This window comes from Haemaphysalis longicornis, unplaced genomic scaffold (genome assembly GCF_048455015.1).
Source record: "Haemaphysalis longicornis isolate Haplotype H1 unplaced genomic scaffold, Haemaphysalis longicornis Haplotype H1 scaffold_2, whole genome shotgun sequence".
NCBI classification, from domain to species: domain Eukaryota; kingdom Metazoa; phylum Arthropoda; class Arachnida; order Ixodida; family Ixodidae; genus Haemaphysalis; species Haemaphysalis longicornis.
In genome coordinates, this window is record NW_027526295.1 from 125,564,945 (window position 1) to 125,591,690 (window position 26,746).

At 46.8% G+C, this 26,746-nt stretch overlaps 1 protein-coding gene across 2 annotated transcripts in view; it reads left to right on the forward strand.

Annotated features, from left to right (window-relative positions):
- The first annotated feature begins 9,918 nt into the window (after positions 1 to 9,918).
- Positions 9,919 to 26,746, forward strand: part of LOC144169191 (alcohol dehydrogenase [acceptor]-like) — a 106,944-nt gene continuing 90,116 nt past the window's right edge. Inside the window, exon 1 of one of the 2 annotated variants that reach the window (XM_077698231.1) lies at positions 9,919 to 10,251. In XM_077698231.1, coding sequence (XP_077554357.1) covers positions 10,113 to 10,251 — 139 coding nt within the window. In that variant the 5' untranslated portion in view covers positions 9,919 to 10,112. The remainder of the gene's footprint in view (positions 10,252 to 26,746) is intronic. The other variant, XM_077698230.1, reaches the window with a different exon arrangement.

The window sequence follows — 26,746 nt, forward strand, 5'->3', positions numbered from 1 at the left end:
CAGGCGCCGGTAACTGTTATTTCTTTTTATAGTGTAGGGGGAGGCTGGCTGCTGCGGACGCCGACGCACGGGTGACATCGTGAGTTGTACAAATGCTCTGCATTTAAAACATACAGCTAAAACTCTTAATCATGCAACTTAAGTGCACAACGAGTCTTCTTTTTGGTGAGATATAGCAGCGAAGGCATTCATTGGTGCCGATGATATTCCGCGGCAGATCCAAAACACGTGCGGCAAGCGTTGTCGGCTCGCTCGGCCAGAGGCGATGCGTCGACTACAAAAGAAGAGGGTTGGGAGGGTAGAGGGTTGGTTCGAAGCGCCCTCACTCTGCCAAGAATCTGCTGTATTGTTTCCTTGTTGGGTGCGCAGGCCGTATGAAAGTGCGCGCTCGCCGCTCCTCCAGTCCGGCCGTGATTAGACAGGTGCGGTTCCCGTTTTCCACTCCGGGTGGCGCTCGTATTTTCGCAATCTCGAACTGCAACTTCTAAGTTCACTTGCATATTGACGTAAACCATGTATGGGTTTGTTTATTTATTGTTCGTTTTTACTGCCATGCCACTCCCGGCTGTGTTATCTGGGTTCCAAACGAAGCCCGTCTTTCATTCTTTCCTTTCATGCCGCACGGGCTATCACATTCTGATAAGCACACTGTTTCGTCCTAACGTCGCTAGCCCAGAATAATCTTCTGTGATCTACAATGTTCTGGATGTGAATCGACGGTTCCAGAAACACTTGCGCCGAAAGATAAAAGCCTGCAGAGCAGACGCCGTGACATTCGAGCTCCGACGCTCGCTTGAGTACGTCACTTTGCTGACTGCTGCTTCGCCGCCTGTGTATTATTGGAGTTGTTAGGGGAGCACAAGTTCGCTCCAATAGACGTGTTTTCCTTCAAGACAACTGCGTCGTCTCTGGCTTCGTGACAATATTAAAAACTCCATAATTAATAAGTAACCTGATAATAAATACGAAATGCAACAGCACCGTTCATTTATGCTCGTATGTAGTACAGCACCCAAACGTTAGGATCGCTGCAGTCACGGTACAGGAAAACGGCGGAGTTTCATCCCCCTGACTCGGCCACACCGCATCACCACCATTGCCATGGCTCACCCGTCTGCACCGCTGTTTGCCTTCTGCTCATCGCTCCGCGCTGCTCAATAAATTAAAGCAGAACGTCTTCTCACGTCCCCTTTAAGATGCTTCGCGTGAGTTTGTCATCCCGTTTTATATTCTAGCTTTTATCAACCCTAGACAAGCGAGATTTTTAGGTTTACACAACAGCTCGTGACAGTAGCTGCTTTTGAGGAGTGACTGAGTGAAAACTTAATTAAGGCGACATTGAGGCGCTGATAGTTGGGCGCCCGCGTGTTGGGGGGCCTCCTCTAGTCCGGGAGGCCCTGGTCCGCGCCGGCTGCCCTGGTCCTCCTCCCGAGGCTACGCTGGATTGAGAGGTCGGTACTGGACAGCCCGCCCGCCCATTGCTCGTACGTTGGATAAGGATTGGGAGTAAAGGACGGGGTTTTCTAACATTCCCATACCACGTTGTATAGGGTGCCAGGTTATGAACAGAAATTACACACAGCGTACTAGAGGGTGGTGTACATGACATGAAAGAGAGCGTCGTGAGGATATGAATTTGCTTGAAGCCGGCAAAAGGCAGTCGCTTAAGGAATATAACTACCGTCATGAAGGTCCCTATGCTGTAACCACCGCGGTGGCTCAGTGGATAAGCGCTGTGCTAGAGAGCACGTGGAGGCGGGTTATATTTCCGGCAACGGCAGCCGCTTTTCTGATGGAGCCGAAAAAAAAATGCCGGCATGTTGCTATTTAGCCGCACGTTAAAGATCCCCTAGGTGGTGAAAATTAATCCGGAGCCCTCCACTAAGGCTTGCCTCATCGCCTGTGAAGCATCGGCGCAATAAACCCCACAAACAATCGATCAGACCCTATGCTGTAGGGGTAAGCATGTGTATGTACATGGTGTCGAGAGCACGCTGCTCTATATGGTTACCAATCTGAAGAAAAGGTACTGGAGCTGTCATACACAGTCATTGAAACAAATGTTGTTTATAGGCTGACCAGAAAATGCTGTATCACCAGCGAGAAATAGATAAACCAGATCAACACGGCAACTTCAGTGCTTCGAGTACCATGGGATGCTCTGGGCACAAGACGACCTTATTTGGTTAGCTTTCATAATAAGGCGAGTCGAATTAGTCCAGATAGATTGTGCTTGTTCTGTTTAGTGCGCAGGCATCAAGATTAGGGAAATACCCGCATTTGCATTTACATGGGTTTTTTGTACTACATCACAAATTTACATTCCGCAGGCCACCTCGGACGAGCTCCGCGCCTGTTTCACATTGCGCAGGCTTTCGTACCCTCCTTCTGAACGCGTTAACTTATTGAATTGAATTTCCCAGTTATAAAGCGCTGTTCAACGAGTGTGTAAGTGTATGTAATATGCTATGTGGAATGACTGTGCTAGGCTTCAGAATACGCGCATAGGCGACGAAGGGCGCGCATTTGTTCTTGTGTATCTTTCTTATGATTACGGCTAACACCCAAAGTACAAATACGTAGCGATAGAGAGGTGTGCACTGCACGCATCATCTTAATGCGACTTAGATGCCCGTACGAGCACAGGCAGATTCATCAGTGGACTTAACATAGCTACTCAGTACTTGTCTTCTCTGCCTATTATCATTTAAACAAGACTGCACTCTGGTGACTGCAGCATGAGAAGCATGGCTAGGCAATTTCACCCGCTTTTGCAAGGAAACGTCAATTCCATTAACAGGCATATCCGAGGCAACAGCACACAGTAGTCGCGTGTACCGCTCCAGACCACGGTCTGCTGCAGCTCTCTAGAAGTCGCATGGTCGGTCCGGAGACAGACAAAACCCCCTTTTTTGGGCAGTTTTCATAGAACGGGGCAGCCTTTTCTTTACTTGGGGAACGCTAAAATTTTGGACTGCCTTACGATGCGTCCGTCGTCCCGTCTCAGCCCAAATAATTCCGTGACTGCCAGACCCAAGGATATTTTAGGAGGGTCACTGGTTGGAATAGAACGCGGTTTTCGCGTGGACAACTGAGGTACTGCTAGTTGAGAATCGTCCATACATTCACGGAAAGGGACAGAGGACTTGAAAGTAGGGACAGATGCTCTACACCCGGCTGAACCAGCCCCTAGAAAGCAGGAAATCAGCCTGACTATTGCACCAACGTCGTAAAAACTCCCTTCTCACGTTTCATAAAGGCGAATGTGCTTCTTAAAATGCTATAAGCTGCATGCACAGCTACCCTTTTTTATTGAGGTAATAGAGTAATGCGGATGAAACATGATGCTAAAGTCATGGGAAAGTGACTTTCTTTATCCCATGATTGCAACCAATTTCAAGAAAGCGGAGCAAGTAGCCGGACCGTGTTCCTTCTTCATAATAAAAGTGTCTTTTCGCGATATTCAAACCAAAGCGGAAAAGTCGCGTTCGGCCTTCTGTGAGAACAAAAAGGCTCCCAATAATGTCCTGCACTCTGACTTTCATTGTACCCTCACGGAGGCTAATCGCGGTGCCACTGCTATATTGAGACGTTGTCCTCATACAATCAGAAGGCAAAGGTCAGCACTAGGGTCTTCGGGTCAGGTTCAGGCAGGCATGGCCGAAAGATACCGGTTAAATTGTGGTCTTCCGCCGTTATGTTTCACTTAATATAGAAACACCTGTCCTCCACACAGAACAGACGGCTGGAGTTTGTGACTACTGTTCGCGGACGACGTCACCATATGGCCCAAACAAGGAGTCTGGAAATGCATCGAGCACACCTTCGCGCAAGATGTGACGCCGCGGAGACTTTCACGCGACCCCGCGGCGAGGACTGAAGTACAAGTACCATTATAATTTGCTTATGGGCGGCTTCCGAAGCTAAAAATAGCAGCCCTACTTGACACCCCCGAAAATACTGTAAAGTAAATGCGCGGGTGGCGGGCGTGCAGCAGAGAAAGGAGGACGGCGCCGAAGAGAATTACAAATGCACGGAAGAACCATAGTGAAAATTGTTACATTGCTACGGAAGAACCAGTACGTGACTACGACCACCGACAACGACGCGCCAAAAAGTACGCTGTCCGCGAGGAAGTCTGGGTTCCCCGAAAGATGAAACGAGGAAGTCTATTTAGGTGCAAACGCCTTATGAACCATTCCCGTCGTGAGTCGTTTAGCAGCAACAACTGGGGGAGTGGCCGATCCCCGAAATATTTTGGGTGTTGATAGGCGCCAAGATACCGGCTCGACTTCAGTGTGCAGCGCATGCCGAAGGAAGGGTTCGCCATCAAGAATATACCTTTTTCAGGTTCGCAGTGCGGCTAAGTGCGGAGGCACGAATCTTCCCGAACCGCAGCTTTATGGGCAGCGGAGAGCGAGCCGGAATAAATGTTCAGTGGAAAAATTACGCAGTAAACAAGGGGAATAAAGGTTCGCTATTCATATAGCTGGCATTTCGTCGTCGGCAGCGCGGTACCGTGAGACTGTGCTTCGTACGCGCTTCATTGGGGGACGCCGTTCGCAAGCTGCTAGTCTCATTCTCTATAAACAATACAGCACAAAACCAACAAACAAAACATTACGCGCAAGTGTTTATTAGGACGTGAGGAGCACTTGCGCCAAAGCCCGCGCAATCGTCACATCAGCATCGAGTTTCTTACAGCATACACTAGAGAGGAATCTGGCGCTAGCGTCTATGCGGCTCACATCAAGGTCGTCTGTGTCGTCATGGGCCGCCATTATACACCGCGCTCGCCTTAGTTTCATCATTGGCTTGGATTGAAACGCTTTAGTGACCGCAAATTTAAACAAAGTGCCATAAAAACGCAAAAAATAGTGTGCAATTATGTAAGTGGAAAATAAAAACAGGCAGTTTTAATACTAAGGAAAAAATTGGGTCCATCTCCCCGCGAGGGGGACTCGAGTAAATGCGTCGCATAGGGGGTGGGTGTATTGCGTTAACGTTTAGTGTTTGGGGAGTTGGTGGTAGTGAATGCGTTGTATCAGCAGCTTCTTGACGTAGTTTGAATGAGTCAAGGACATAAGGCGCGTTGGTAGCCTCCCATTCTGTGTCGTCTTTGTGGCGCAGTGGGTAGAGCACCATGTACATTGCGTTCCGCCCGCAGCGTCGAGGGATCGAAACCAGGCGCCGGATAGTATTTTTTTTATATAGTGTAGGGGGAGGGGTGCGGACTACGACTACGGACGTCAACGCGGGTGACATCGTGAGTTACTGAAATGCTCTGCATTTAAAAGAAGTAAAGCGTATTTTTGCCGGAACGGTTGTGCCTGCTATTCCGCAGGTCAAGATTGTAGCAGAGTCCGTCAATGCTTCTCTGGTCATGAAACTCCCGGCCAAGTTTCATACGGGAACAAAGGCTATCGCTAGGGGCGCCACCGCAGATCGGAGGGCATCGGGAAGCCGCCGCTGCTCTGTAGCCGAACCGGCAGGCAGGAACGCAGTAGTAGCATGCCCGTTCGCACCAAATGTTTTCGCCATTCACAAAATGACAAGTCCATTTGAGCGGCCCACGACACGTAAAGCGAAAGCGCACTGCTGATAAGGCGGCGAGCGTCTGTTTTATCTTACTCCGTGGTCCGTTCCCTACCAAACGCGCTCTGTCCACGTCCCCGGCTGCCCTCCGATCAACCCCAGCGCCGCGGCGTGGCCTCCCTGGGCAGCGTACGAAGCTCCCCATTACGTGACGGCGAAGTTTCATGACCAGACAGGCATTGAAGGACTCTGGTTGTAGTTACGAACAATCTTAATATTTGGGAAGGAAACTCATTAGAGACTGTGATTTCATTATCTCAAATAATAAGTTGTTTGAAGAGTTCCGAAAGTTTTTTGAGCGTGCCTAGGAAAACGTTGCCTTCGTGGTGAACCGGTGCACCGGGACTGCCAGCTAGTTTAACAAGAAAAAAGAAAACGTGGCGTTGAACAGTCATGGACGATTACAAGATAGGACGCATACAAGCACCCGTATCTGCCGTATCTTGCCTTCCTCGAAGTACGTTTTAGATGCGACGCATCTCTTTGACTCGCCTTGTCCCTCCACCCATCCGTAGTCCGCACGCCTCTCCCCCATTCTCCTCGCCACGCCAGCTGCGCGGTAACGCCGCTCTCACCGCAGCGCCATCTTGCGTTAGCGCTCGCTCCCCTCGCCATGCCAGCTGTGCGTCAGCGCGCGTTAGCGCTCGGTTAACACATGTGCATGCGCTACTCTCTCTAATTCCCCTCACCGCTAACGCGCGGTACATATAAACGCGATAACTGCGCCGCTCCGCTCAGTCGCTCCACCGCCGCCGCTCCGATGACATCCGATGACCACCGATGATTTGAATGGAGGCTAACAGGTCTGCTACCGCGATGGTCGGCGCAACCGTAACAAGCACAGCCCAGATGCGTCGCATCACCCCATGGTTTCCCCCGCGGAAAGATGTGGTCAAATTTTGTTTCTTCTTTTCGTCGGCTACAAATTTCGCGGCGCCATATTACCCGTTCAGTCATACGTCCTTTGACTGCGGCATGAGCAACGTCTGGTGCGATCACGCATTGCCTGCTCTTTCATTGAACACGGCTCCCACAGGAACAGGGGGATTTCGGCTTCCTTGTAGCTCGTAATTGTGTTAATGCATAGTGCAGAAAGCAAATCCCAAAAACCACTTCAGAATCCAATCGTCATGCTTAAGCTTAACCCAAAAAGGAGGTGTTCCCATCAGCCCCCATGACGACATGGCTTACGAGGCGCAGTTTCCTCTCTAGTATACTTACTAAGAAACTCTTTGCACATCAGGCCCCAAATGTGCCATGGGGAAGAAAGGAATGCTACAAAGGCGTCGCTATGTGGTGCTTGAGGGACCATTGCAGCACCGCTGCAGGAAGCGAGAAAATCGGCATTCCTGCGAGTGAAACAGGACGTGCATGCGCGCCGCGCCGGTCTCGACAACAGGCGCCGGGCCTCTAGAGCGCGCATTGGTGGCTTTTGCCACGCCCTCGCGTGGTCTGCAAAATTAAGTCCCCGACCGTACGTCTGCTTGTGTACACGTTTATCGATTATGTCATGGGGCAATGTTTCGCATGCAAAAAACAAAGTATAGGGTGAAAACAGATGCCGAAGCAAAGCGCGTGAAGCAGTACGAAGACGAAGGTCTTCGAGAACCCGGAAAGAATAAAAATTGCCTGAGTAATGCTACCGCACAATAGTGCTTTAACTGTTGAAAGCCCCCAAAATGTGATTAAATGCCCTGACACCGTGGATTAGTTCTAATGACGTTAACTACGGGATCGTAGTCGGGGATTTAAATGTGGATGTGAAACGCCAAAAGATAACAATTAAAGCGTTTTGTCTTGAACACATCTGGCTTGCCATGCAAACCCGATCCAACCAACCGAGCAGTTTTCTGCGTGCGTGCATCGATGTGACATTACCCAAAAATTTGTCTATATTTGCGAATAGGACGAACGGTTCACATCATAACTTCGACAGGGCCATTCTGATTGTCGATACTAATTTACAATGACTTTACACTTCGGCTGCCTGTACATATTAAGAGGACGAAATGGCCAAAATATTTTATGCGACTTTGTGTTCAATGAAGTATTGTTACAAGCCTACTTACTTTACGAAATGGGTCAACTGATATGACGCGAAAAAAGACTAACTCTTGCTTGACATAAAATAACGTGTATGATGAAAAAAATGGTTGAAGGTATTAAACAAACCATAAGCAAGTGGTTTTTCGACTAATAAGCGGTCTTCAGTACAGGACTGTTTCCTTTTATTTCGCTGTTTCGAAAGGTTCATAGCACTCAAAATTTGTATCAGTTGACTGCCTCTGAAGAATATCAAAGGCGGCTTGCACAACGGTGAAACCCTGGTGTCAGCGCAGAGCTCTGCTCGTCTCACTAAGTTAAGCTCGACAAACGCCGTTTAAGACACTGCAAAACATTTACGCTCTGTATGTTTACGGTGCTCGTCAGCAGAAAACCAAATCAAACGCAAACTAGACTATAAGAATTCTTTGTTTTTACACTGCCCTCTTCCTTCTTTGTATACTGCATCGTCTGCCGCCGAAAAGTCTTCGCGTAGCTCCCTCGCCGTTACGTACCTGAACTACTACTCCTTCTTGTTCTTATGCGCAATTCCATTCTCGACTGGCAATGTGACGGGCTTCCTAATAAACCGTGTCCTCTTCGGGCGTCATGTTCTTCCTTAGCCGCCCCATCCCCATGCGCCCGGTACAGAGTAGGAGAGAGTTCTTCCGCCACCGTCCAAGCGACTGCATTTTATGAGCACAGGTAGCAGCCACTAGGAATGCGGAGCGAGTGGCGTCATGAGCGGAAGACCGCCCTTTTGTCGGCGACGCTGTTTACTCAATCGCTTTGATTATATGCTCTTTCTTCATAGAAAGGCTTACTTTTCTGATTAAAACTTTCTGCAGCGGCGCATTAGCCCTTCTTACGCCTCGCCTGATACAAGCCAATCCCCCACGTGTGTACTTGCCAGTGGTGCTCTCACGAGACGCAGGGCTCATTATTTTGTTCCAAGCTATACTTCCGAATATTTCACCAATTCTCGCTTGTAATTATATGCTCTCCCTTCATTGGAATGCCTACGTTTCTAATTAACAGCTTTGTGTAGCGGGGGCATTAGGCCTTCCTGTGCCCGGGTGGTGGCCTGTCACCCACGTGGGTACGGGCCTCCCGGCGCTATCACGCGATGCACGCTCACGTGCGGTCGCATTTTCTTGGTATTTTTCTGTTTATTGGTAGCGCAACCAAGAGCTTAAACCGCTCGGCTGTTAAAACTTTTAAGGCATTCCTCTGCTTTCTGAACTACAGTAGCATAAGTTGCGAAAGCAGAAGGGGGGAAATATTTCTGGTTTTAAACAAAGAAGTTTGGCGAGCCAGCCTGAGAACCTCTACACTTTCAACTAATGCGAAGAAATACATAATAGACATTACTATTTCTATCGACTCCGTTTTTTGCAGTTGTTTGATCCTTGCTCACCATCTACATTGACGTTAAAAGAAAGTGTAAATATGTAAATGTCGTACTTCTTTTGATTTCGGAACCTAGCGACAAGCATTGGAACGTGCATTGCCAGGTAAGCAGCAGAAATTTCGCCTTATATTTTATATTCAATGGCCTTCTTATGCATTCGCGCACAAATATGCGCCTTATCAGGTCGTCCGAGCACCTCTATGAGAAACTCGCACGCTCCGCACACATTCTCGAGAAAAGCACAGTAAAGAGCTCTAAGGAACATGAGGTGTACGTCGACTGGAGGACGTACTGTTGTTCTAGTGCCGTAATCTAGAAAGCTGTGCGTAATGTGTACGACGATAAAAGCAGGCGGTACCTGCTTGTACCAAAAAAGAAGACAAAAAGCCCGAGGACGGCCCGAGGCAGGTGGAACCTTTTAAATTGTAACCCACCACTGAATTGGTAGAACAAGGGGAAGGCCATTTACCCGATGGAGGGATGACATACAGAAATTGTAAACTGTGGACTCGAGCAGCAGAGGCCAGGAGCGGTTGGATGTCGATGACAGAGGCCGTCGTCCTGCTGTGGACCTGAGCGGGCTGAGGGTGGCGATGACCACAGATTTGATTTAAAACTCCAAATTAGAGGTTCTGTGATGAAATGGGGAAACCGCGTCATATCAGAAGATGGAACGTACGGCTTTAAAAGAAAAAAAAAAGCTGGCAACGTAATGTTGTTCTGTGACACAAAATGCACGCAGACGTCACATTCCAGGAAGAGAGAAAGTCTGGCGCGCTTCGAGTTTTCCTCCGACTAAGAGGGCTATGGAGCGCAGGTGCGTACTGCACTACTCATCCTCTTGGTGATACTCTTTTCAGACGCAAGAAACGGCCTTCAGAAATGTAGAAAGCGGTCTTACAATGCCCTAGGCAATTAGCAGTGACCTTTCTAAAGGTTTTCTGTCAAACAAAACTGAACAATACAAGAAAGAAGCCGAGATTCCATTCCACACAATGTACATTTCAGAAAACGGACGCTCCGGCACCTAGTCGCTGTCTGTGCATGAAAAAGGGCGGCCGCTATGCCTTACCACCCGAATCTCCTTCTTAGCGTCCTTAATTACGTGTCCATAGTGATTCTCTTTGTTGAGACCCCTCTCGACCAATCTTTTTACAGCCAACCAAGCGGGGACGGCACGGATGAATATGATTACATAATAGGTAAGTTCTCAAGTGCGTGGTCTTTGGCTGGTTTTATTTACAAGCTCACTCAGATCAGTTAAGGTCTTATTCCCCCACCAATATGTATAAAAACGGACATTAATTTTCTGAATAACTGAGCAACGTAAGAGTTTCTCAACTGTTTCACAAGCTAAGCCCTGCTGTAGTATTTTCTGAAGCAAGACACCACTGTCGAATCGGTGTAAATATTCGCCAATATTCTGTGTGAGAACCGCTGCGTAGCCCTGCCTTGTCGGCGAATAGTAGGATCGCCTGTTATCAAATCTGCGCTTTGATAGGCCCGAAGTTATTTTTTGATGACGCTATTGTTTGTAAGTAGGAGCGCCGAAATACTACTTGCACCCGTCAAGCATCGTATAAACGCAGTGTTGCGGGAGATAAAAGGGTAGCGGTGCCGAGAGAATTTACCTTCTGTAGACTCTATAACGCTCTTGCATTTATCCCATTATTTGCGTGATATATGAGAAGCCAAAGTTGCGTGTAAGCGACACGATTAGGACGGACTTCTAATAAAACAGCAACACCCGGAATCCGATTCTGGAAAACATCAAATTCATAAAAGCAGACACACCGCGAAACATGAACGCGGAAAACGCTGCATCGGTTCCCCCAAAAATTTGCTGCATGAACGCGTGGCGGAAGTTTGATTCAGCTATTCAGGACAGAGTTGAATTTTAAGAATATTTTGTGAACGCTCTGCATGGAGAGGCCGCCAAAAATGATCGCACCTAATTTCTTTGGAGGCCATCACTCTGACATTAAAATTCATTGAATTTAAGGAAATGCCCCTGCTTGCCAGCACCTTTTCGTCGCATTTTCCGACGAAATAAGGCTTTTTTATTGGCTAGTTGCGTGACGAGTTTTTAAAACAACGCCTATTTTGAGATAAAATGTAGACAGAAATGGGGGAAGATATGCGATATCGCGCGCGTTTGAGGTATAAAGTTCGGTATTCTGTGCTCCTTTGGTAACCCTCCTGTCTCTGTCCTCGTTTGATCGCGAAGAATGCGTTGTTTTCACAAAGTATGTTTTGAGGTCAGTAAAAGCTTGTACAGCAATTTTGTGGCTCTTTTTACTGGAATGCACTAATCGCTACCCCCGACTGAGGGTACGCCGCCGCGTAGAATATAGTTGATGTAGGAGGCTTCATGACGTCGGTACTTAGGCACAGGCCGCATTATGGCTGAAACCATGAATACTTGAGACCCTTTCGTTGGCGAGCTTCCTAAGGCAAAAAAGCAAGTATTTATTTCAGTTAAGGTATCGGTGACAATACCAACCATTCTTTCATAAGTAGATAAAGCGGTGCGACGTTCCAGGGCATTAGGTTCAACTAATTGGTATTAAACAGTGAGGCAGAGGCATTTTCCTCCCGTCTTCCTGTTGCATAGGACTTTAGCACAAACGAAAACTGCACCCTTTCTCCAAAGCCGGGTGCAAAGAGTATGAAAACACTCACGTTTTTGCGCTGGAACGGGAATATTAGCATTTATTCTATTGCTATCTCCACGCTCAGTGCAACATACTTGTACAGTGACAACGACACGACTTATTCAGAACTCCGATTCCCTCTTAAACAATATTTCCAAAGGTTTCCACATTTTGTCCAAAAATACAATAAGGTACATTTACACCGTCTAATAATTTATTTCTATATAAAACATGTGTAAAAATTCAAACACGTGCACCGAAAATACATAAACTGCAGTGCAAATGATATCACTTGTCTATATAAAGCCATCAAGCAGGGGAGATGGCAAAACAACAAAATATTGTGAACATGATGAGACGCATACTTTTGACCTTTTCTGAAAAAAATATATAAAATGGAGTTGCTGTTGAATTCTTTTTTCAGAGAGCAAGGAAAAAACATGACCTAGAAATGACACATTCTCTTCCCGAACAAACATTTCTACATTTGCAAAGGCGAATAATTTTTTTCCGAGTTTTGAAGAGCCCAAATATCAATTTAGTGCTTGAGTAGTAATAGACACATTTATAGCATATTCGCGAAACTTATTTGACACAACTGAGCCACCTCATGCGGTATAGAGCCAGGACGACTGTGCGGCGGAAAACGTGAATAAACTGCAATAGTATATTGAGCACGCAATGTAAAAAGAATCCGCAATTACCTCATGATTTGTTTCGGCTACTTGAGCACGAAGGTGTGCAATTATTGTAAAACTTTAGGTGTAAATTAAAATGCGTGCTTCACGGACGCTAGATTTCAGTCTTCCTTTTTGCTTGCTTCGTTCGCTTTCTACAAGGTGCTTTCGAATCGGCATGGACAATGCGGATGAATAAACATTTATTAAAGCCACATTTTACTTTTCAATCCTTCCCGTTTACAGTTTCTCAAAATGTACACTAATGTAGTATACTTGCTTTAAGTTTTATTTCAAGCCCACACAGTCTTTTTTTCTAGTAAATTGTAGAAGCAAGCAAGAATACACCATTTTAAAGCGCTGATTTCAGTTGTGGTTATTTCCCCTATCGCTCCCAGGAGAAAATGACAGTGACAGCTTAGTATTGATCTATTTTTAAAGGAATTCATGCACTACTCATTGTCTGCGTATTTTTCTTCATCCTTATCTGTCCGTCACAAAACACCTGTTTATGCTACACACATTTTTGCCCAGAGATTGTTTTTATTTTGGTATTTTTTACTCTGTAATGTCTCATCATGGGGCATAACAATGGCCCCATTCTGTTCATGTGACAGGATAAATGCGAGGGTCATGATGAATACCAAAACAGCAGCTCTCCGCAGAACTAGATTCTGGGTTCATTTTAAAATCATATCAGCTATATGTGTTAAAACAGGGTCCCGTTATACCAAGCTCTGTTTCACCCCTTAAGATGCATAACTCCTTGATGAGGCAAGTTGTCTTGTTTTTTTTCACCCAAGTACTACTACTTCTCCTACCTACTTTACCACAGGTAGTTGAGCCTCCTGGTGCCGTCGTCCTTAGTCTTCTAACAATGAATGCAATAGCATTTGGTTAGGCTGGTCAAGACGACTATGCACCATATTTAAAATACGTATTAAAATATGCACCCTGAGCTGACACCCCATCTAGCATTACACCAAAAAAATGCACGGCCCTAGTCAAAGTTAGGAGAGCCGCCCCAAACACCCCACCTGCCATTTTTATTTACCAGGGTCCTTGACAAAGTACTTCACGATCCGCAGGTGCCGGGTGCGGGAATATACCTTAAAATGCGTCATGCCAAATTGGGTCAAGAGTGTACGTTATGGGGACTGCGTGCTTAGACCCGGAAAATAAACACCTTTAGTAAAAGGCTTTTTTCACTGCTTCTGCTCGCGACCGGGTGGCAGCAATGTCTTTGTGGTAATTTTGGTTGACAACTAAAAATAAATTATTGTGAATAATACAATGTCTTCAATGCCACTAAAATTTTAGCGTTTCGGAATTTGACAATTAGATTCGGAACACCGCATCAAAGTAAGGTATCCTGCGCAGTGGGCTGTTTCCGTCAACAGCGTCACTATTGGCGGTGAGATGTTTGAGTGGCGCCCCCTGGCTTCGACGTCAGTTTAGGGACTCGCACCGCTGTCGTCTGCTACACCCGGCTTGTGAGGGGCAGCAGTGCTGAAAATCGCCCGTTTTGATGCATTAGTGCATTAAAAACCTTATTTCCAATAATTGAGTTATTTTTGACAGCTTCTGACGCCTATGAATAATTTCCAGCAGTATCGGACACATGTTTGCAACACACGAGGAGAGAAAGAATAAATTTCTTTTTTAGCATCAGTCAGAAGATCATGTGTAACTCGTTTTTCCTAGCTTATTCGCGAGGTTTAGCGCTCAGAGCTCCTCGATAATTATTCGAAATGTGTAGGCTTCCCTACAGTTTTTTTTAGACGACTCAGCAGTGTAATGCTACGTAACAAGCAGCGGGCCCCTACACGCATAGCGCACAGCAGGAAATAAAGCGGCTGCCTCTTATTTGTTTCGCTGTGGACTTGTATCAGATGAACGTTGTTTTTTGTTTCTCTGCCCAACACGCTAATTTTTCTGCATCGTCACGAACGCCTTATTAGGAGGTTCGAGGATGTTTAGAAGGCTGACAAAGATAGTGTGGATATTTTCTTCAGGCTGCATGGCATACATTACATTCACAAATTGGCTTTCGTTATGGCTCCGTGCAAGAATGTGCATATCCGTAGCCTGCGTTGTTTATTCATATGCAAATACAATGAAAAGGTTTCTGCTACGCCCCCGCGATCGCGCCCCTCAGACAACGTTGCCTGAGTACTCGAAGGTGGCTTTTGTGCTCCGAATTTCTATAGCAACTATCGTTATCCTAACGAACTGATTCTCAACCCGAACAAATATGACATGGTTACGGTATTGAAGGCTTGATATACTCACTGACGGATGCAATAAATATTATACGCGTGCATATACCAGAATCGAAACCGATTAATATTTCCAAGCAGCTCTTTGCTTTTTAACCCTTTCCGGCGTATAAAGAACAAATCCTTGTGTACTCGGCATGGCGTTCTATGAACTGAAGCAAATTACTCTTGAGGACCCAGCCCACTAGCCAGCTTGATTTTACTGTTAAAGTTTTCTCCTCCTCCTCCTCTTGAGCGCTGTTTTACTATAACGCATATCTGAATATTGGGAAGATATGGCGTTGGCAAATCTACCGAAGTATCCCCCCAGGTCTGAACAAACATAGTGTCACAGTATTTTTACCGTACACGTTACTCGTTTTGCTCAATAAACCTCTACACTGGTTAGGAGCCTGGTATAAAGCCAGCACGCGCCTATACACACAGTAGGTTAGGTTATTTGGAATTTAACCTACAGTTTTTGCGTCCCATAGTGCATGTCAGCATACTTTCATGGGATGAAAACGTAAAGTGATGTGATAGAATACGTTTGAGCATTTGGCAAGGTTGCAAAAAGTGTTTTACGTTATATACGATTACCGGGGATCGCAATGCCTTCTGCCAAAGCGGACACCCTCGAAGGCGTAAAATTGTTTTGTTCTTGCATTTTCGCTGGTGTCGTTTATTAGCAGCTGGCTGTTCCCTTTGTTCGAGCAATTGCTGAATACAGAAGCTGACGCCTAGTTCAGGCGCTTCGCGATCCGCACAGGACTGGCTTCGCAAGGAATGGGGCGACGCCGGCAATGTTTCTTCCGCAGCGCTATACCCAAAACTATACTTTAAATCACGCCTTGAGCTTGTGTATGCGATTGTAAGTCTATTATTATGATAAAAAGTTACACCCACGCAAAATCTGGAGCGGGCAAGCATGAGACGTCAACCGAGCGCAGAGGAATAGCAGAGAGAGCGAGCCCGAGTGAAGCAGACGACAAAGGCGGGATTCCCTAAGCCGACGTCACGGAGGCGCGCTTCGCAGCGCCGCCCGTGGTCGAGCTCACCGCCAATTATGTGTAGAAAAATTCAAGGATGAAAAAATGTTCCACACTAATACGTACTAAGTCTAGACATATTTTCGAAATGTTTTACTTCGTTTAAAAGTAATTCAAGGCGAATTCATGTCCAGTTATTCGCCCCCAACCTCAGCTCCCGTGACGTGGGTGACCAAAACTTGAATACAAAAACACTACGAACTCTTGGACTCTGTGAGTGGCCATCAACAGAGTGATGTACTTGTTCACCACTGCCAGCCGAAACGTGTTGTGGTAGACATTTAAAATTAAAAGAGCACATTCCTTACTTCGCGTAGATTCTCACGTAGATAGCGTTTTCCGAAATTGCAGCATTACAAGCATTAGAGAGGCTTAAACGCTGTCGGAGATCCCTCTATACAATTTAGTCGCGTTGAATTATGGCGCTGGGTTCTATTTGTACTGTTGAAACTTCAAAAATTCAAATTTTGCTGTTTCATGTCCGGAATCAACACATAGGCTGAGAGGCCCGCCGTGCCAGAAGACGTCGGATGACTTTCGACCCTCTAGGAACCTTTAACTTGTGCCCGGATCTTCAGACAGCGGAAATTACTTTTTCAGACGCTGCAGCCAACGCCAGCGCCACTGCGCCAACCCCCCGGGGTAACAAAACTTCCAGCCCAGCCACTGTAAAACCATAAGATTAATTGGGAACGGGTATTCGCAACTCTCAGAATATCCCGTATGACCATGTATGGTCCGGAATAACTTTACGGTTTAGACATTGCTCATTTGAACGTAAAAAACCCCACTTAGGCACGTTCCAAATTCATATAGAAAGCGCCTTTCTTGGAAAATGTGGTTCCGCAACTCGTTTAGTATCTTTTGGGACTGCATGGACGTCGCATTTCTTTACGTAAGCATTGGTGATGCAGGTGTCCGGAAATTGCCTCATTTTGGCTATTTTAGATCCTAATGCGTCCAGTCAGCAGAAATTGGCACAAATGTATATTGGAAGCAGCGTGCTAGTAGCGGACACAGGCCTCTTGGGCGCCGTGGTCTTTTTTCCGCTGACCCGATTCGCTTGCGGAGGATACGTTCCGGAGTTTGCGGTAGGGGAGGACCTCTTCGGGCACAGCACGGATCCGGCGCCCGATAGGATATCTTCGCCGTAATTTACATAGCTGTCCCCCTCACGTCCGTCAACTAGCGTATCAAACCTTCGTCCGCCCACAGCTAGAATTTGCCGCTTCTATATGGTCCCCTCCCCACAACTACTTAATTAATATGCTAGAAGCGATTCAGAATAGGGCGGCCCGTTTCATTTCACGCAATCATGACTACCACAGCAGCGTAACTCAAATTAAGCACAACCTTTCACTTCAACCGCTCAGCACTCGCCGCGACATTTCCCTTCTCTGCCTCTTTCACAAATACGTATACAGCAATAGACAAACCCCACTTCACCTTGATGTTCCTTCCGTTACTTCACGTAGGTTGCATAATCACCTCAGTTTCACGCGGTTATATGGCTCAACTGATTCGTTCAACTCATCTGCTCTCCCTCGCGCCATACGTTTGTGGAATGATCTTCCAGACAGCATCGCATCAGTATCAGACAACAATACTTTCCGTCAATTACTGCTCACTCACTTTTTACAATAAGGTCTTGCCACTGTTTTCGCATTTTTTTTTCTGCCGTGTCCTGTATCCCTTTTTTTTTGCCTCCAATTTTTTTTTCTCTGCTGGAAGACCAAAACAATCTGTCTTAGCTTGGGCTTTCTATTTTTCTTTCTTTCTTTTTTTTTTGCCAGTGTCGCACTTTGTGCCTGAGTACGAACATTTCATGCCGACAATGTCTCTTTACGTGCGCAAGTATTGTTCTGCGTTTTTTCCTGTTATCTTTCCATTGTGCATACTCGAGACTGCAGAAACTGATTGGTGCTATTCGTCTGCGCATATTTGGGTATCTTTGGTTGTTCTCCTGTTTACCTACTAGCGTGTTAGCATTCAGTATACTTGCAATGTTTGTGCGCAGTTTACGTGTGTGCGATATGATATTGACTTTTCCTTTTCTTGTTATCGTTTTCGAACTTGCACGTGTATTGCGAACCTTGTCATAAGTTGTTCTGATGTTTTTTCTAACTCGTGATTTTGTGATGATTGATCTGTAACTTTTTCCTTTGTTACCCCCCTTACTCAATGCCCTGAACAGGGGCCTGTAAGGTATTTTAAATAAATAAATATTTGATCTTACACTTAGGTTGTCTTGCTCGTGAAATTATTCATGGAAATCTATCAAAAACTTCCAAACGTCTTGCCAGCTAGGCAGGTAAATGAATAACGTGTTCTCTGGTTACGATTCGACATTTTCGCGAATATCTATTGGTCCAAATGATGTTACAACGCCGACTGTAGTTTCGGAATATTACACGCAGGGATATATTAGACAAAACAATGTTTTGGCTTTGAGATATTGAAGAATAATAAGGTTACATAAAGTTTTTTACCCCTAAGGCGTATTGTCTGGTAGCTCGTATTTTATCAGGTTCGTAACGTTATCCCGAGGGCTTTGTCGTAAGTATTACTGATAGATTGAGTAAAAACAAATGTCAGGATTTTAGGAGTTTTCTTTCACGGTGTTGCGCAAAAACAATTTCCATAAATGTGTTTTACAGGTACCTTTACAGGTTCTACAGGTAGAGGTGTTGCAGGTACGTTACCAGGTACAGGTATTTTAACAGGTTTTACAGGTAAAGGTACAGGTGCTTCGCAGGTATCGTTTTAAACCATCAAAGCTATTTATAGTGTTTTCAACGTCCCATTATTTCTCGTACACGTGCGAGTTCTGAATACGGCGTATAGACATACCTAAGCACACTAGGAAGAAAAATTAGCACTGGCTTAGCTAGGCTATGCCAGGATATAAGTAGAGTGAGTTAAGGTACAGCTGGTTATTTTTAGCTTTCCTGGTTGTCTAGGATTAGCTTGATTATCGTGCTTACTTCTACTTCAATGACACACACGGTATACGAATTACGTGACACATGTATATTTATTTATTCACAATTCCTTACAGGCTCCTAGGAGCATTGAGTAAGGGGGGGTAAATACAAAACTATGTGCAAGAGCATTAAAGTAACATAGTGCATAAATCGCTATGTGCATTATTACAGGTGATGCAAGCATACAAACACGCGCTAATGCGCACAGAAAGAAAACAAAGGTTTCAACAATTTCAAAATATAACAATGGCGCCCAACCAGAACAGTGAACAACCAAGTAAAAAGCAAACAAAATCAAAAACAAAAAACAAGGCACAAAATGAACAAGATTTTAAATGTACTGTTGTGCGTCATTAACATGAAAAATGTCGAGACACATGCTGCCGAAATCTAGTACTGTTAGTTATGGAAGCAATGGTATCTGGAAGGCCATTCCACATAGAACTAGCCCGAAATATTTATTTATTTATTTATCAATAAATATTTATCAAGCAACTCCGCCGTAGCGTCACCAATTGCCCCAGAGCTAAGCTGCTCCCACTGGCGCACGCCGGTGTTGCTGCGACGCACGAGCCATCGGTTCCACACCCGGCCACCCCTCGCATGATCATCAAGTGGACCGGGCCGCCACGTGCCGTGGTTGGGCTGCGTGGTGCTGCTGCGATGCACGAGCCATCGGTTTCACACGTGGCCACCCCTCGCATGATCATTCAGTGGACCGGGCCGCCACGTTCATGCCGCCAGGTGCTTGCGCTGCGCGGCTCTCCAGGAGCCACGCGAAACTGCTCAACGTCAGCCAGTGTAGCTCCCGCTACAATAACGTACTTCGCTAAGTTTCTTTACGAGTTGGTTCGAATCTTTCGCTTGGGTTTATTAGATGCGAAGCATCTCATGCTCGGGGCTGTGTCCCTCCCTCCTTCGTTGTCGTTGTCCTTGTGCGCCGTCCGTACTCTACTGCGCATGCGCGTCTCTTCAGCCTGTCAGCGTTTGGGCTGACGTCAGCCCAGTCAACTATAAAAAGAAATAGTTAGGCGGTGCCCGGTTTCGATCTCACGACGTCTGGCCGCAACCGGAGGTACAGTGCTCAGCGATTGAAACGCGATACTCGGAGCGCGTGGCTGCCGGTGCTTGTTGCGCCACCGGTGAGCGCTTGTGAAAGCGAGCTGACGCATTGTGGTATACGCTGAGGATGAGAGCGTTCGTGACGCAGGCTGACTGCATCCGGCAGACAGCCCTTCAGTGTGCGGTTCTTGGCGGCGCCGTAGGTGTGCTACATGCCATGGCTTCAAAACACTGCGCCTGCGTGCCGCGCCGCGCGCCGCGAGCTGGCACCGCGCGCGTTATGAAGAAGTTGAATGCGCATTTATCGCGATGGGTTATCGTGGCGCGCACGGCACGCAGGCGCAGCGTTTTGAAGCCATGGCATGTTGCACCCCTATGGTGCCGCCAAGAATCACACACTGAAAGGCTGTCCACCGGATGCAGTCAGCCTGCGTCACGAACGCTCTCACCCTCACCGTATACCACAATGCGTCAGCTCGCTTTCACAAGCGCTCACCGGTGGCGCAACAAGCACTGGCAGCCATGCGCTCCGAGTATCGCGTTTCAATCGCTGAGCACTGTACGTGGGGCTCTTCCCACTGCGCCACAAATCGAGACGGCAGCATGTGCTACGAACGCGCCTTATGTCCTACACTCATTCAAACTACGTCAAGAAGCTACTGATACAACGAAGGCACGCGAACCTGAACGTCAGCGGAAACGACGCACTGAAAACTAATGGGAACTTCAGTCGAACAATAAGGCTGCTCCGCATACTGCTCAGGGTTTCCCTACGGGAAGATAGTGTATTTTTTTTTAAATTCAATTAGCCTTTTTGCCTATCTTAGCAGGTTTTAATTCAGATAGGATGGTTGGCCACCTTTACCCTGTAACTACACTGTCGGTATGTGAAACAGTTTCCCGGTGCTAGGGCCTTCACTTGTCCTCCAAACTGAGCAGAGCACAGCGAGTGGAAAGGGACTGGAAAGAACGTGGAAACGGAATTGGGCGTGGGGGAAGAGTTCCAATGACGTTTAGAACTAGTGGGGAGGACGACGGTACCCGACGGGATAGGGAACGGGATGGTGGAGGCGGACAGCTGAAGAGGTGCCTGCGGTTATTCAGTTCGTGGACACGAATCTGTAGAAAAACCAGGACAGTGGTAATCGCATGACTCAGCAATAGACTTAGATCAGCTCCCTGGAATTTTTAAGTGCGAATGCACTTCTTAAGCGAGCCTGAATCGTCCGCCGCCGTCGTCCGCATAGCAACAGCTGCGGGTGCGCGCGCTCCTCGTCTTCCCTAGCAACGGGGGGAGATGGGCGCGCGCTACTCTCCTCCTCCTCTCTCCACTCAGTGACTGCGGGTGTTGGGAGTCTCCTCTCCACTTCGGGCGGGAGAGCTCTCGCTCGCGTAGCGGGCGCTCCGCATTCCGACGCGTGAGGGTGCTCGTGTAGCCCTCGCCGTAACAGCGGGCGCTACTCTCCTCCTCCTCTCTCCGCTCAGTGACTGCGGGTGTTGGGCGCCTCCTCTCCACTTCGGGCGGGAGAGCGGGAGGGCATTCGCACTTACACACTCTCCCCCTCGGGGAAGTGCGAGGGAATTTTTTTGTCGGTGGGTAGTCATTTCACCTTTTTTGGTCTGTCAGTAGAGTTACTGCCACGGTGGAAAGCATACTCCATGGCTATTGCAAACTGATAAACCGTTCCGGTGCCACGCATGGTAGGTCGCCGGTGTGGTTGCGTATGCGCAATTGACCTGAGAACGGTGGTGCGCATGTGCGGCAGCGCCGACCGAGTATCGGGGCCGTACCAGGACCGGTTATCTATTTTGCTTTAACTCTCATACAGTTGTCTAATCGCTATGGTCCACCCGTATTCTTCGAGTCATTTCACGCCGATTTCAGAGCGTGTAAATACCTCAATTATGCCTTTTAAAACAAACAAAGTATGGGATAGAAAAGGGAGTGTTGGGAGCTGATAATTGAATGGACAGTGATACCTTGCAGGTATGCTTAAGTGGTTTGCGTACTGTGTGAGATTATGTGTGGAGAATAAAGTCTGGAGTCCCTATGCCATGTTTTGATCACCTTGGGTGCGTTTACGTAACTTTACTTAGAAAAAAATTAATTCCATAGTGCTAGTCTCTTTTTTGCGTTGTCGATTTCCCATGACGTTTCTACGACGCCTTCTTTTTTCGATTCCTTTGACTGTTGGATTCCCTTGACTGAGTCGAATGCGCGGCTCTCTTCGCGCCGGCCACATCGGAGACCAAATCAGTCAGTCGGCCGCCGGCGGGTCATCGTAATATGCCCGCGCAGTTTGACCCCGACAACATTTGTGCCCCGAAGAATGTAGCTTTGTTTTCTTAGTTTGTAGACTGTAATTGGCGTAGTTTAGATGATGAAGTCAAAATAACTTTACCATTGCACATGCGCAATAGGTATATTCGCTTATCTCAGGTTCTTAACAATAGTAGGTACAGAAGAAACTCCGTGAACACGACTGTTCATTTATATATCATACCCGCGACAAAACAAAACACGCACAACAGACCCGGATACCAGATACAAGCATACCGACAAATAAACCTGGCTAAGCCTCGGCGAAACGGGTAGAGTTAGGACCAACAGGGAAGAGTCAAAGTCGGGTAACAAAAATTATCAGTACACCTTTGCCACTGGAACTGGATTGGAGTACGTAACGTCCTAGAGGCACATTCGTTATATTCTCGGTGTGGAAAGGTCCAGGTGACGTGTCGTTGCTGCTGTGTCAAAGCGTGCTAGTAGCGGACACAGGCCTCTTGGGCGCCGTGGTCTTTTTTCCGCTGACCCGATTCGCTTGCGGAGGATACGTTCCGGAGTTTGCGGTAGGGGAGGACCTCTTCGGGCACAGCACGGATCCGGCGCCCGAATGCCGTGCTTCCCTGCTACACTCCAGATCCCTCTGTCTCCGTCGTCTTTTTTCACTGGATAGCTCCTCAGCTTCCGATTGGCCGGCGGCCGGCGCGAGCTGGTGCTGTGGTTTTGTGCACTCGGCCCGCAGCCAGGTGAACTACCTTGGCAGCGCGTTTCTTGCACCTTCTTCTTCTTTGTCTTTGTCGTCATTCTTGGACGTCTTTTCGCCTTGTGATGGTTCTTTCTGTCGGTGAAATTTCTTCGCATGACACTTCTCACGGTTCGCTAACTTTGTTGCTTCAGTGAAATTGTAAGCTGCATATGCCTGTGAGACTGGTATGCTTGCAGAAATTGCATCGCCAATAAAATCCACGAGAGGAGTCACAGAAGATTTTATAAGCAATATTAAATTAAAATATTGAAAGCATTTATTGTAAAGCGTAAAACCAGGACACGGCAAGCACTTTATTGCAGGGTGAAATAGCAGGCGCGGCTGCAGCACGACCAGACATTTATGATTGCTCTTCCGGCTTGAAACAACGTAGCCCTTGGTGATCAGATATTCGGGGGCTAGAGGGAAGCCCAGAGCACGAGTGTTATTCAAGAAATTTCCAGCTAAGCCTTTTCAAGTGCAGCCAAAAAACGCAGGCATGTACACGTAGGGTAGGCGTCCGCGAAGTATGAGCGGAGTTAGGATTTCCGTACCTCACTACTATGTACGACTACACGAGTGGAATCTCCCACAGCAGGTTCGAATCCAGGGCGGTGTTCCGGTTTTCATTGGGATTGGCCAACTGCCGGAGTTGCGTCCACGCGCATTTTGTGCACACGTGAGTCCTGCACGGAGGAGACCGCCATCCGAGAATTTCTGTAGAAACTGCTTCTAGCTGAGTATCTCCAATGACGGGGGCGTAGTTCAACCATTGCTTGCGCATCGGCTCATACTATGGGGCTTTATAGCACAATACCTGGAGGCCATGCTGGGTAGTGGCAGGATTATCCTGGCAGTTTTTGCAGCCAACAACATTGCAACAGCGTCTCGTGGATATCTCTAAAGTATCGCTGATAACTGCGGAAGCCATGGCGTGCTGTACGGGACAGCAACCGACGGTGGGTTGAATAACTGCGCAAAACAAACCCCAAGAACTAAGTTCAGACACATATCTTTGTGGCCAGTTACTAATTACGTTTTTCCCAAAGAAACAAAATTACCAGTTTTACAAACACATGTGCGTGTACGTGAACTTCATAATATTTGACACCGTCCAATCACAGCGAAAGAGAAAGTCGCCTCATTTGCATCACTTCGGCAGTTGTTATAACAGAACCAAAAGAACGCTAATCGCACCGCGTTGACCGCCATCGCCAATAGGCTCTGCGAACGTTACTGGGAACTTACGAATTTATTTGTGTAACCGATGCAATAGGTCAACGCGGCAACAATAGGGTTGACAGCACTGCGGCTAAAAACCTTTTTATTCATGTAGTGACTTCATTATTCACCTGGTGTTTCACCCTAGTTTTTGCTTATCGTGAGCCGCATTTGGCTGGGTTAATGCGTTTTGGAAGGAGACACTTTGTCAGTGGTTTTCTTCGGAAACTGAAGCGTCATATTTATATCAGAACATTGTTCTGAACAATATTTATTCCCAGTTGTGAGTGCACTTGGTGTCCTGTCAAGGTAGGAGCACAAAGGTATCCACCCTTTTTGAACTGTACGGGACGCCCTCGCTACTCTCACCCAGAACTGAAAAGGTGAAATAGCGGAATGTTTAGTTATAATTTCCACGCTGCACAAAGTAATGAATACACTAAGAACAATAATGGACTCATTACGAAGTTTAACAGAGGACGAAGAAAGAAAAGACAAAACACACGCTAGATTTCAAGTTGTTAAAGTTAGCTAGAAGTATGAGTTCATTAGTCAGTAATCAACTCGCCCAACTCGCCGCTTTAATTGTACTAAGAACACGTTGTAATGAGATAAGCTTTGTCGTCACTGCTCGTTACTCGCTTCAGACGGATGTAAACTATACTTCGCCAACTAGAATTGCGTAAAAGGATAGCGCTTGAAGTAATTTACAAGCGACATCCCACGGCACTGCGAGGAGTGACTGCTAATTATTTCTAGGGTACGACGACGACTATACCCAAACTGTGGAATGCCCCTTAACGAAACTACACAAATTGTGGGACGCTTCCTGTAATGCATCAACATTTAACGCTCCCCTGGCACTTTTTAAATAGAGCAAAACGCAGCAACTGCCAGTTGTCGAGATTTTAGCTCGCGTTGAAGGTCGACAGCACGTCAACATTATTTCGGAACCCTCCACTACAGCGCGCTTCACAGCCCAACTGTAGCTTCCATGCGTTAAACACAATAATAAAGAGTAACAAAGACATTTTGAGTTCGGAATGCGTTTGTATGTACACCTATACTTTGTTTACGCTCTCGAAAGAGGAAGCCGTGGTGAGAATCATATCAAAAGAGCACACGGGAAGCCCCGCAAACAATTACGAGCGGAAATCCTCTGAGCTCATGCCTCTAAAGGTGTCGCATTATTTCGATTCGGAGAATTATTTGCTAATTTCGGAAGTAATTTTAACGAGTTACCACTAATGCCATCTTGTTTCTGCGGGCGCGAGCGTAAGCAAGCGCGTCAGAGATTGCGTGCGCATACTTTGAGGGCATTGGAGTGAGCGTGTGTATGTATAGACGTAGGTGTGTGGTATCTGTGCGTCGCATCCGCACGTAGGTGTCGCGATCCTGACTCGAATGGCTGCTGTTAAGTTAAGACTTATTCTTGCGAATTTGTGGTAAGAGGCCATAGAACCAGCCTGCTAGCAAGTCAGGCTGGCGTTTTAAACAGTTATTATCCAGCTAAAACTGCACCGCAATATTGCCCCAACAGCTTGCTTTTCGTTTATGGAACATGTTTCTCTAATCCCATGAGGCGGGAAGGCAGTTTACTGGCAGTATGCCCAGCTGTTGGATAAGGCCCCCAAAACTTTCCTAATTCTCAAAACGCATTAAGAATTTTTTTTCCCCTTATCCAACTCAATGGAGCAACAATAGTCTGCTTTGTTGCCCATAGGTGGAACAATCTTTGGTGATGCAGTCACTAAAAGTATTCATTGCGGTAATAGATCCAGGGTTGTGAGGTTCAACAATGCTTATGCTGCAACGCAGCATCTTGCAAACTACATGTGAATGCATATTCGAAATTTCAAGTCGATCAGCTTTCCACGAGAGCTGCTGTATGGCTTGCCCAAATCATGATTACGCCCAGTGCCAAATGTGTTATATAGAAGTTGCCAAATAGTTTTAGAAACACTTGCCCTGACTCCCGGAGTACAGTAGCCTTGCGGCACAGGGTTCACCAATCATAAAGGGTTGCATACCAGCGCATACATTGCATTGTTATCTTGAACAAACAAGCGCAAGCTTGTAGCCAAATATCTTAAATTTCAAAAAAGGTCGCAGGCCACTGTTTTGAGCAGACAAGGTGTTACCGGCACTTGAGACCAGTTGTATTTGTTAACTGATGTAATCTACACCAACCTATAAAAACAGTTATTACTTACGGAACAACCGTAGGGATAATGTGAAGATGCAGAAGTTTGCGAATTTGTCAATGAGCCAATGATAGGGAGCACAGCCAATCGTTTCTGAGACGTTTCAAATATTACCCCTAACTGGATTCCAGGGTCTACAAATGATGTGTGTCTTGAATGAAGCCAGGTAGTTAGGTGTCGCATGAATCGACTGGATGAAAATCCTGATAACAAGTCAATATAAAGTCATACCACTTGAAGTACACACTAAACATTTTTACAAACTTTATTGCCGGTATTATTAACTCGAGAAGGCCTGACGCCGTGCTACCGTTCGGAGCACATTCCACTTTTTGTTTCTTCTTACGATCAAGCACGAGTGCGAGCCAGACACCGCGCACTTCTTTCTCATCTTCCCCCAAGTTCCCACGCACGCTGCCTTTCCCGCGATCGAGAATCAACATCCTCCCGCGGTCACGGTTGATTCCAGAAGACAGAGCCGCTGAATGCCGCATCTCATTCGCTGTCCGCAAGGAAGGAGACTCTCGTGGTAGCGCTGCACGCCATCTCTTCCTGGGAATGC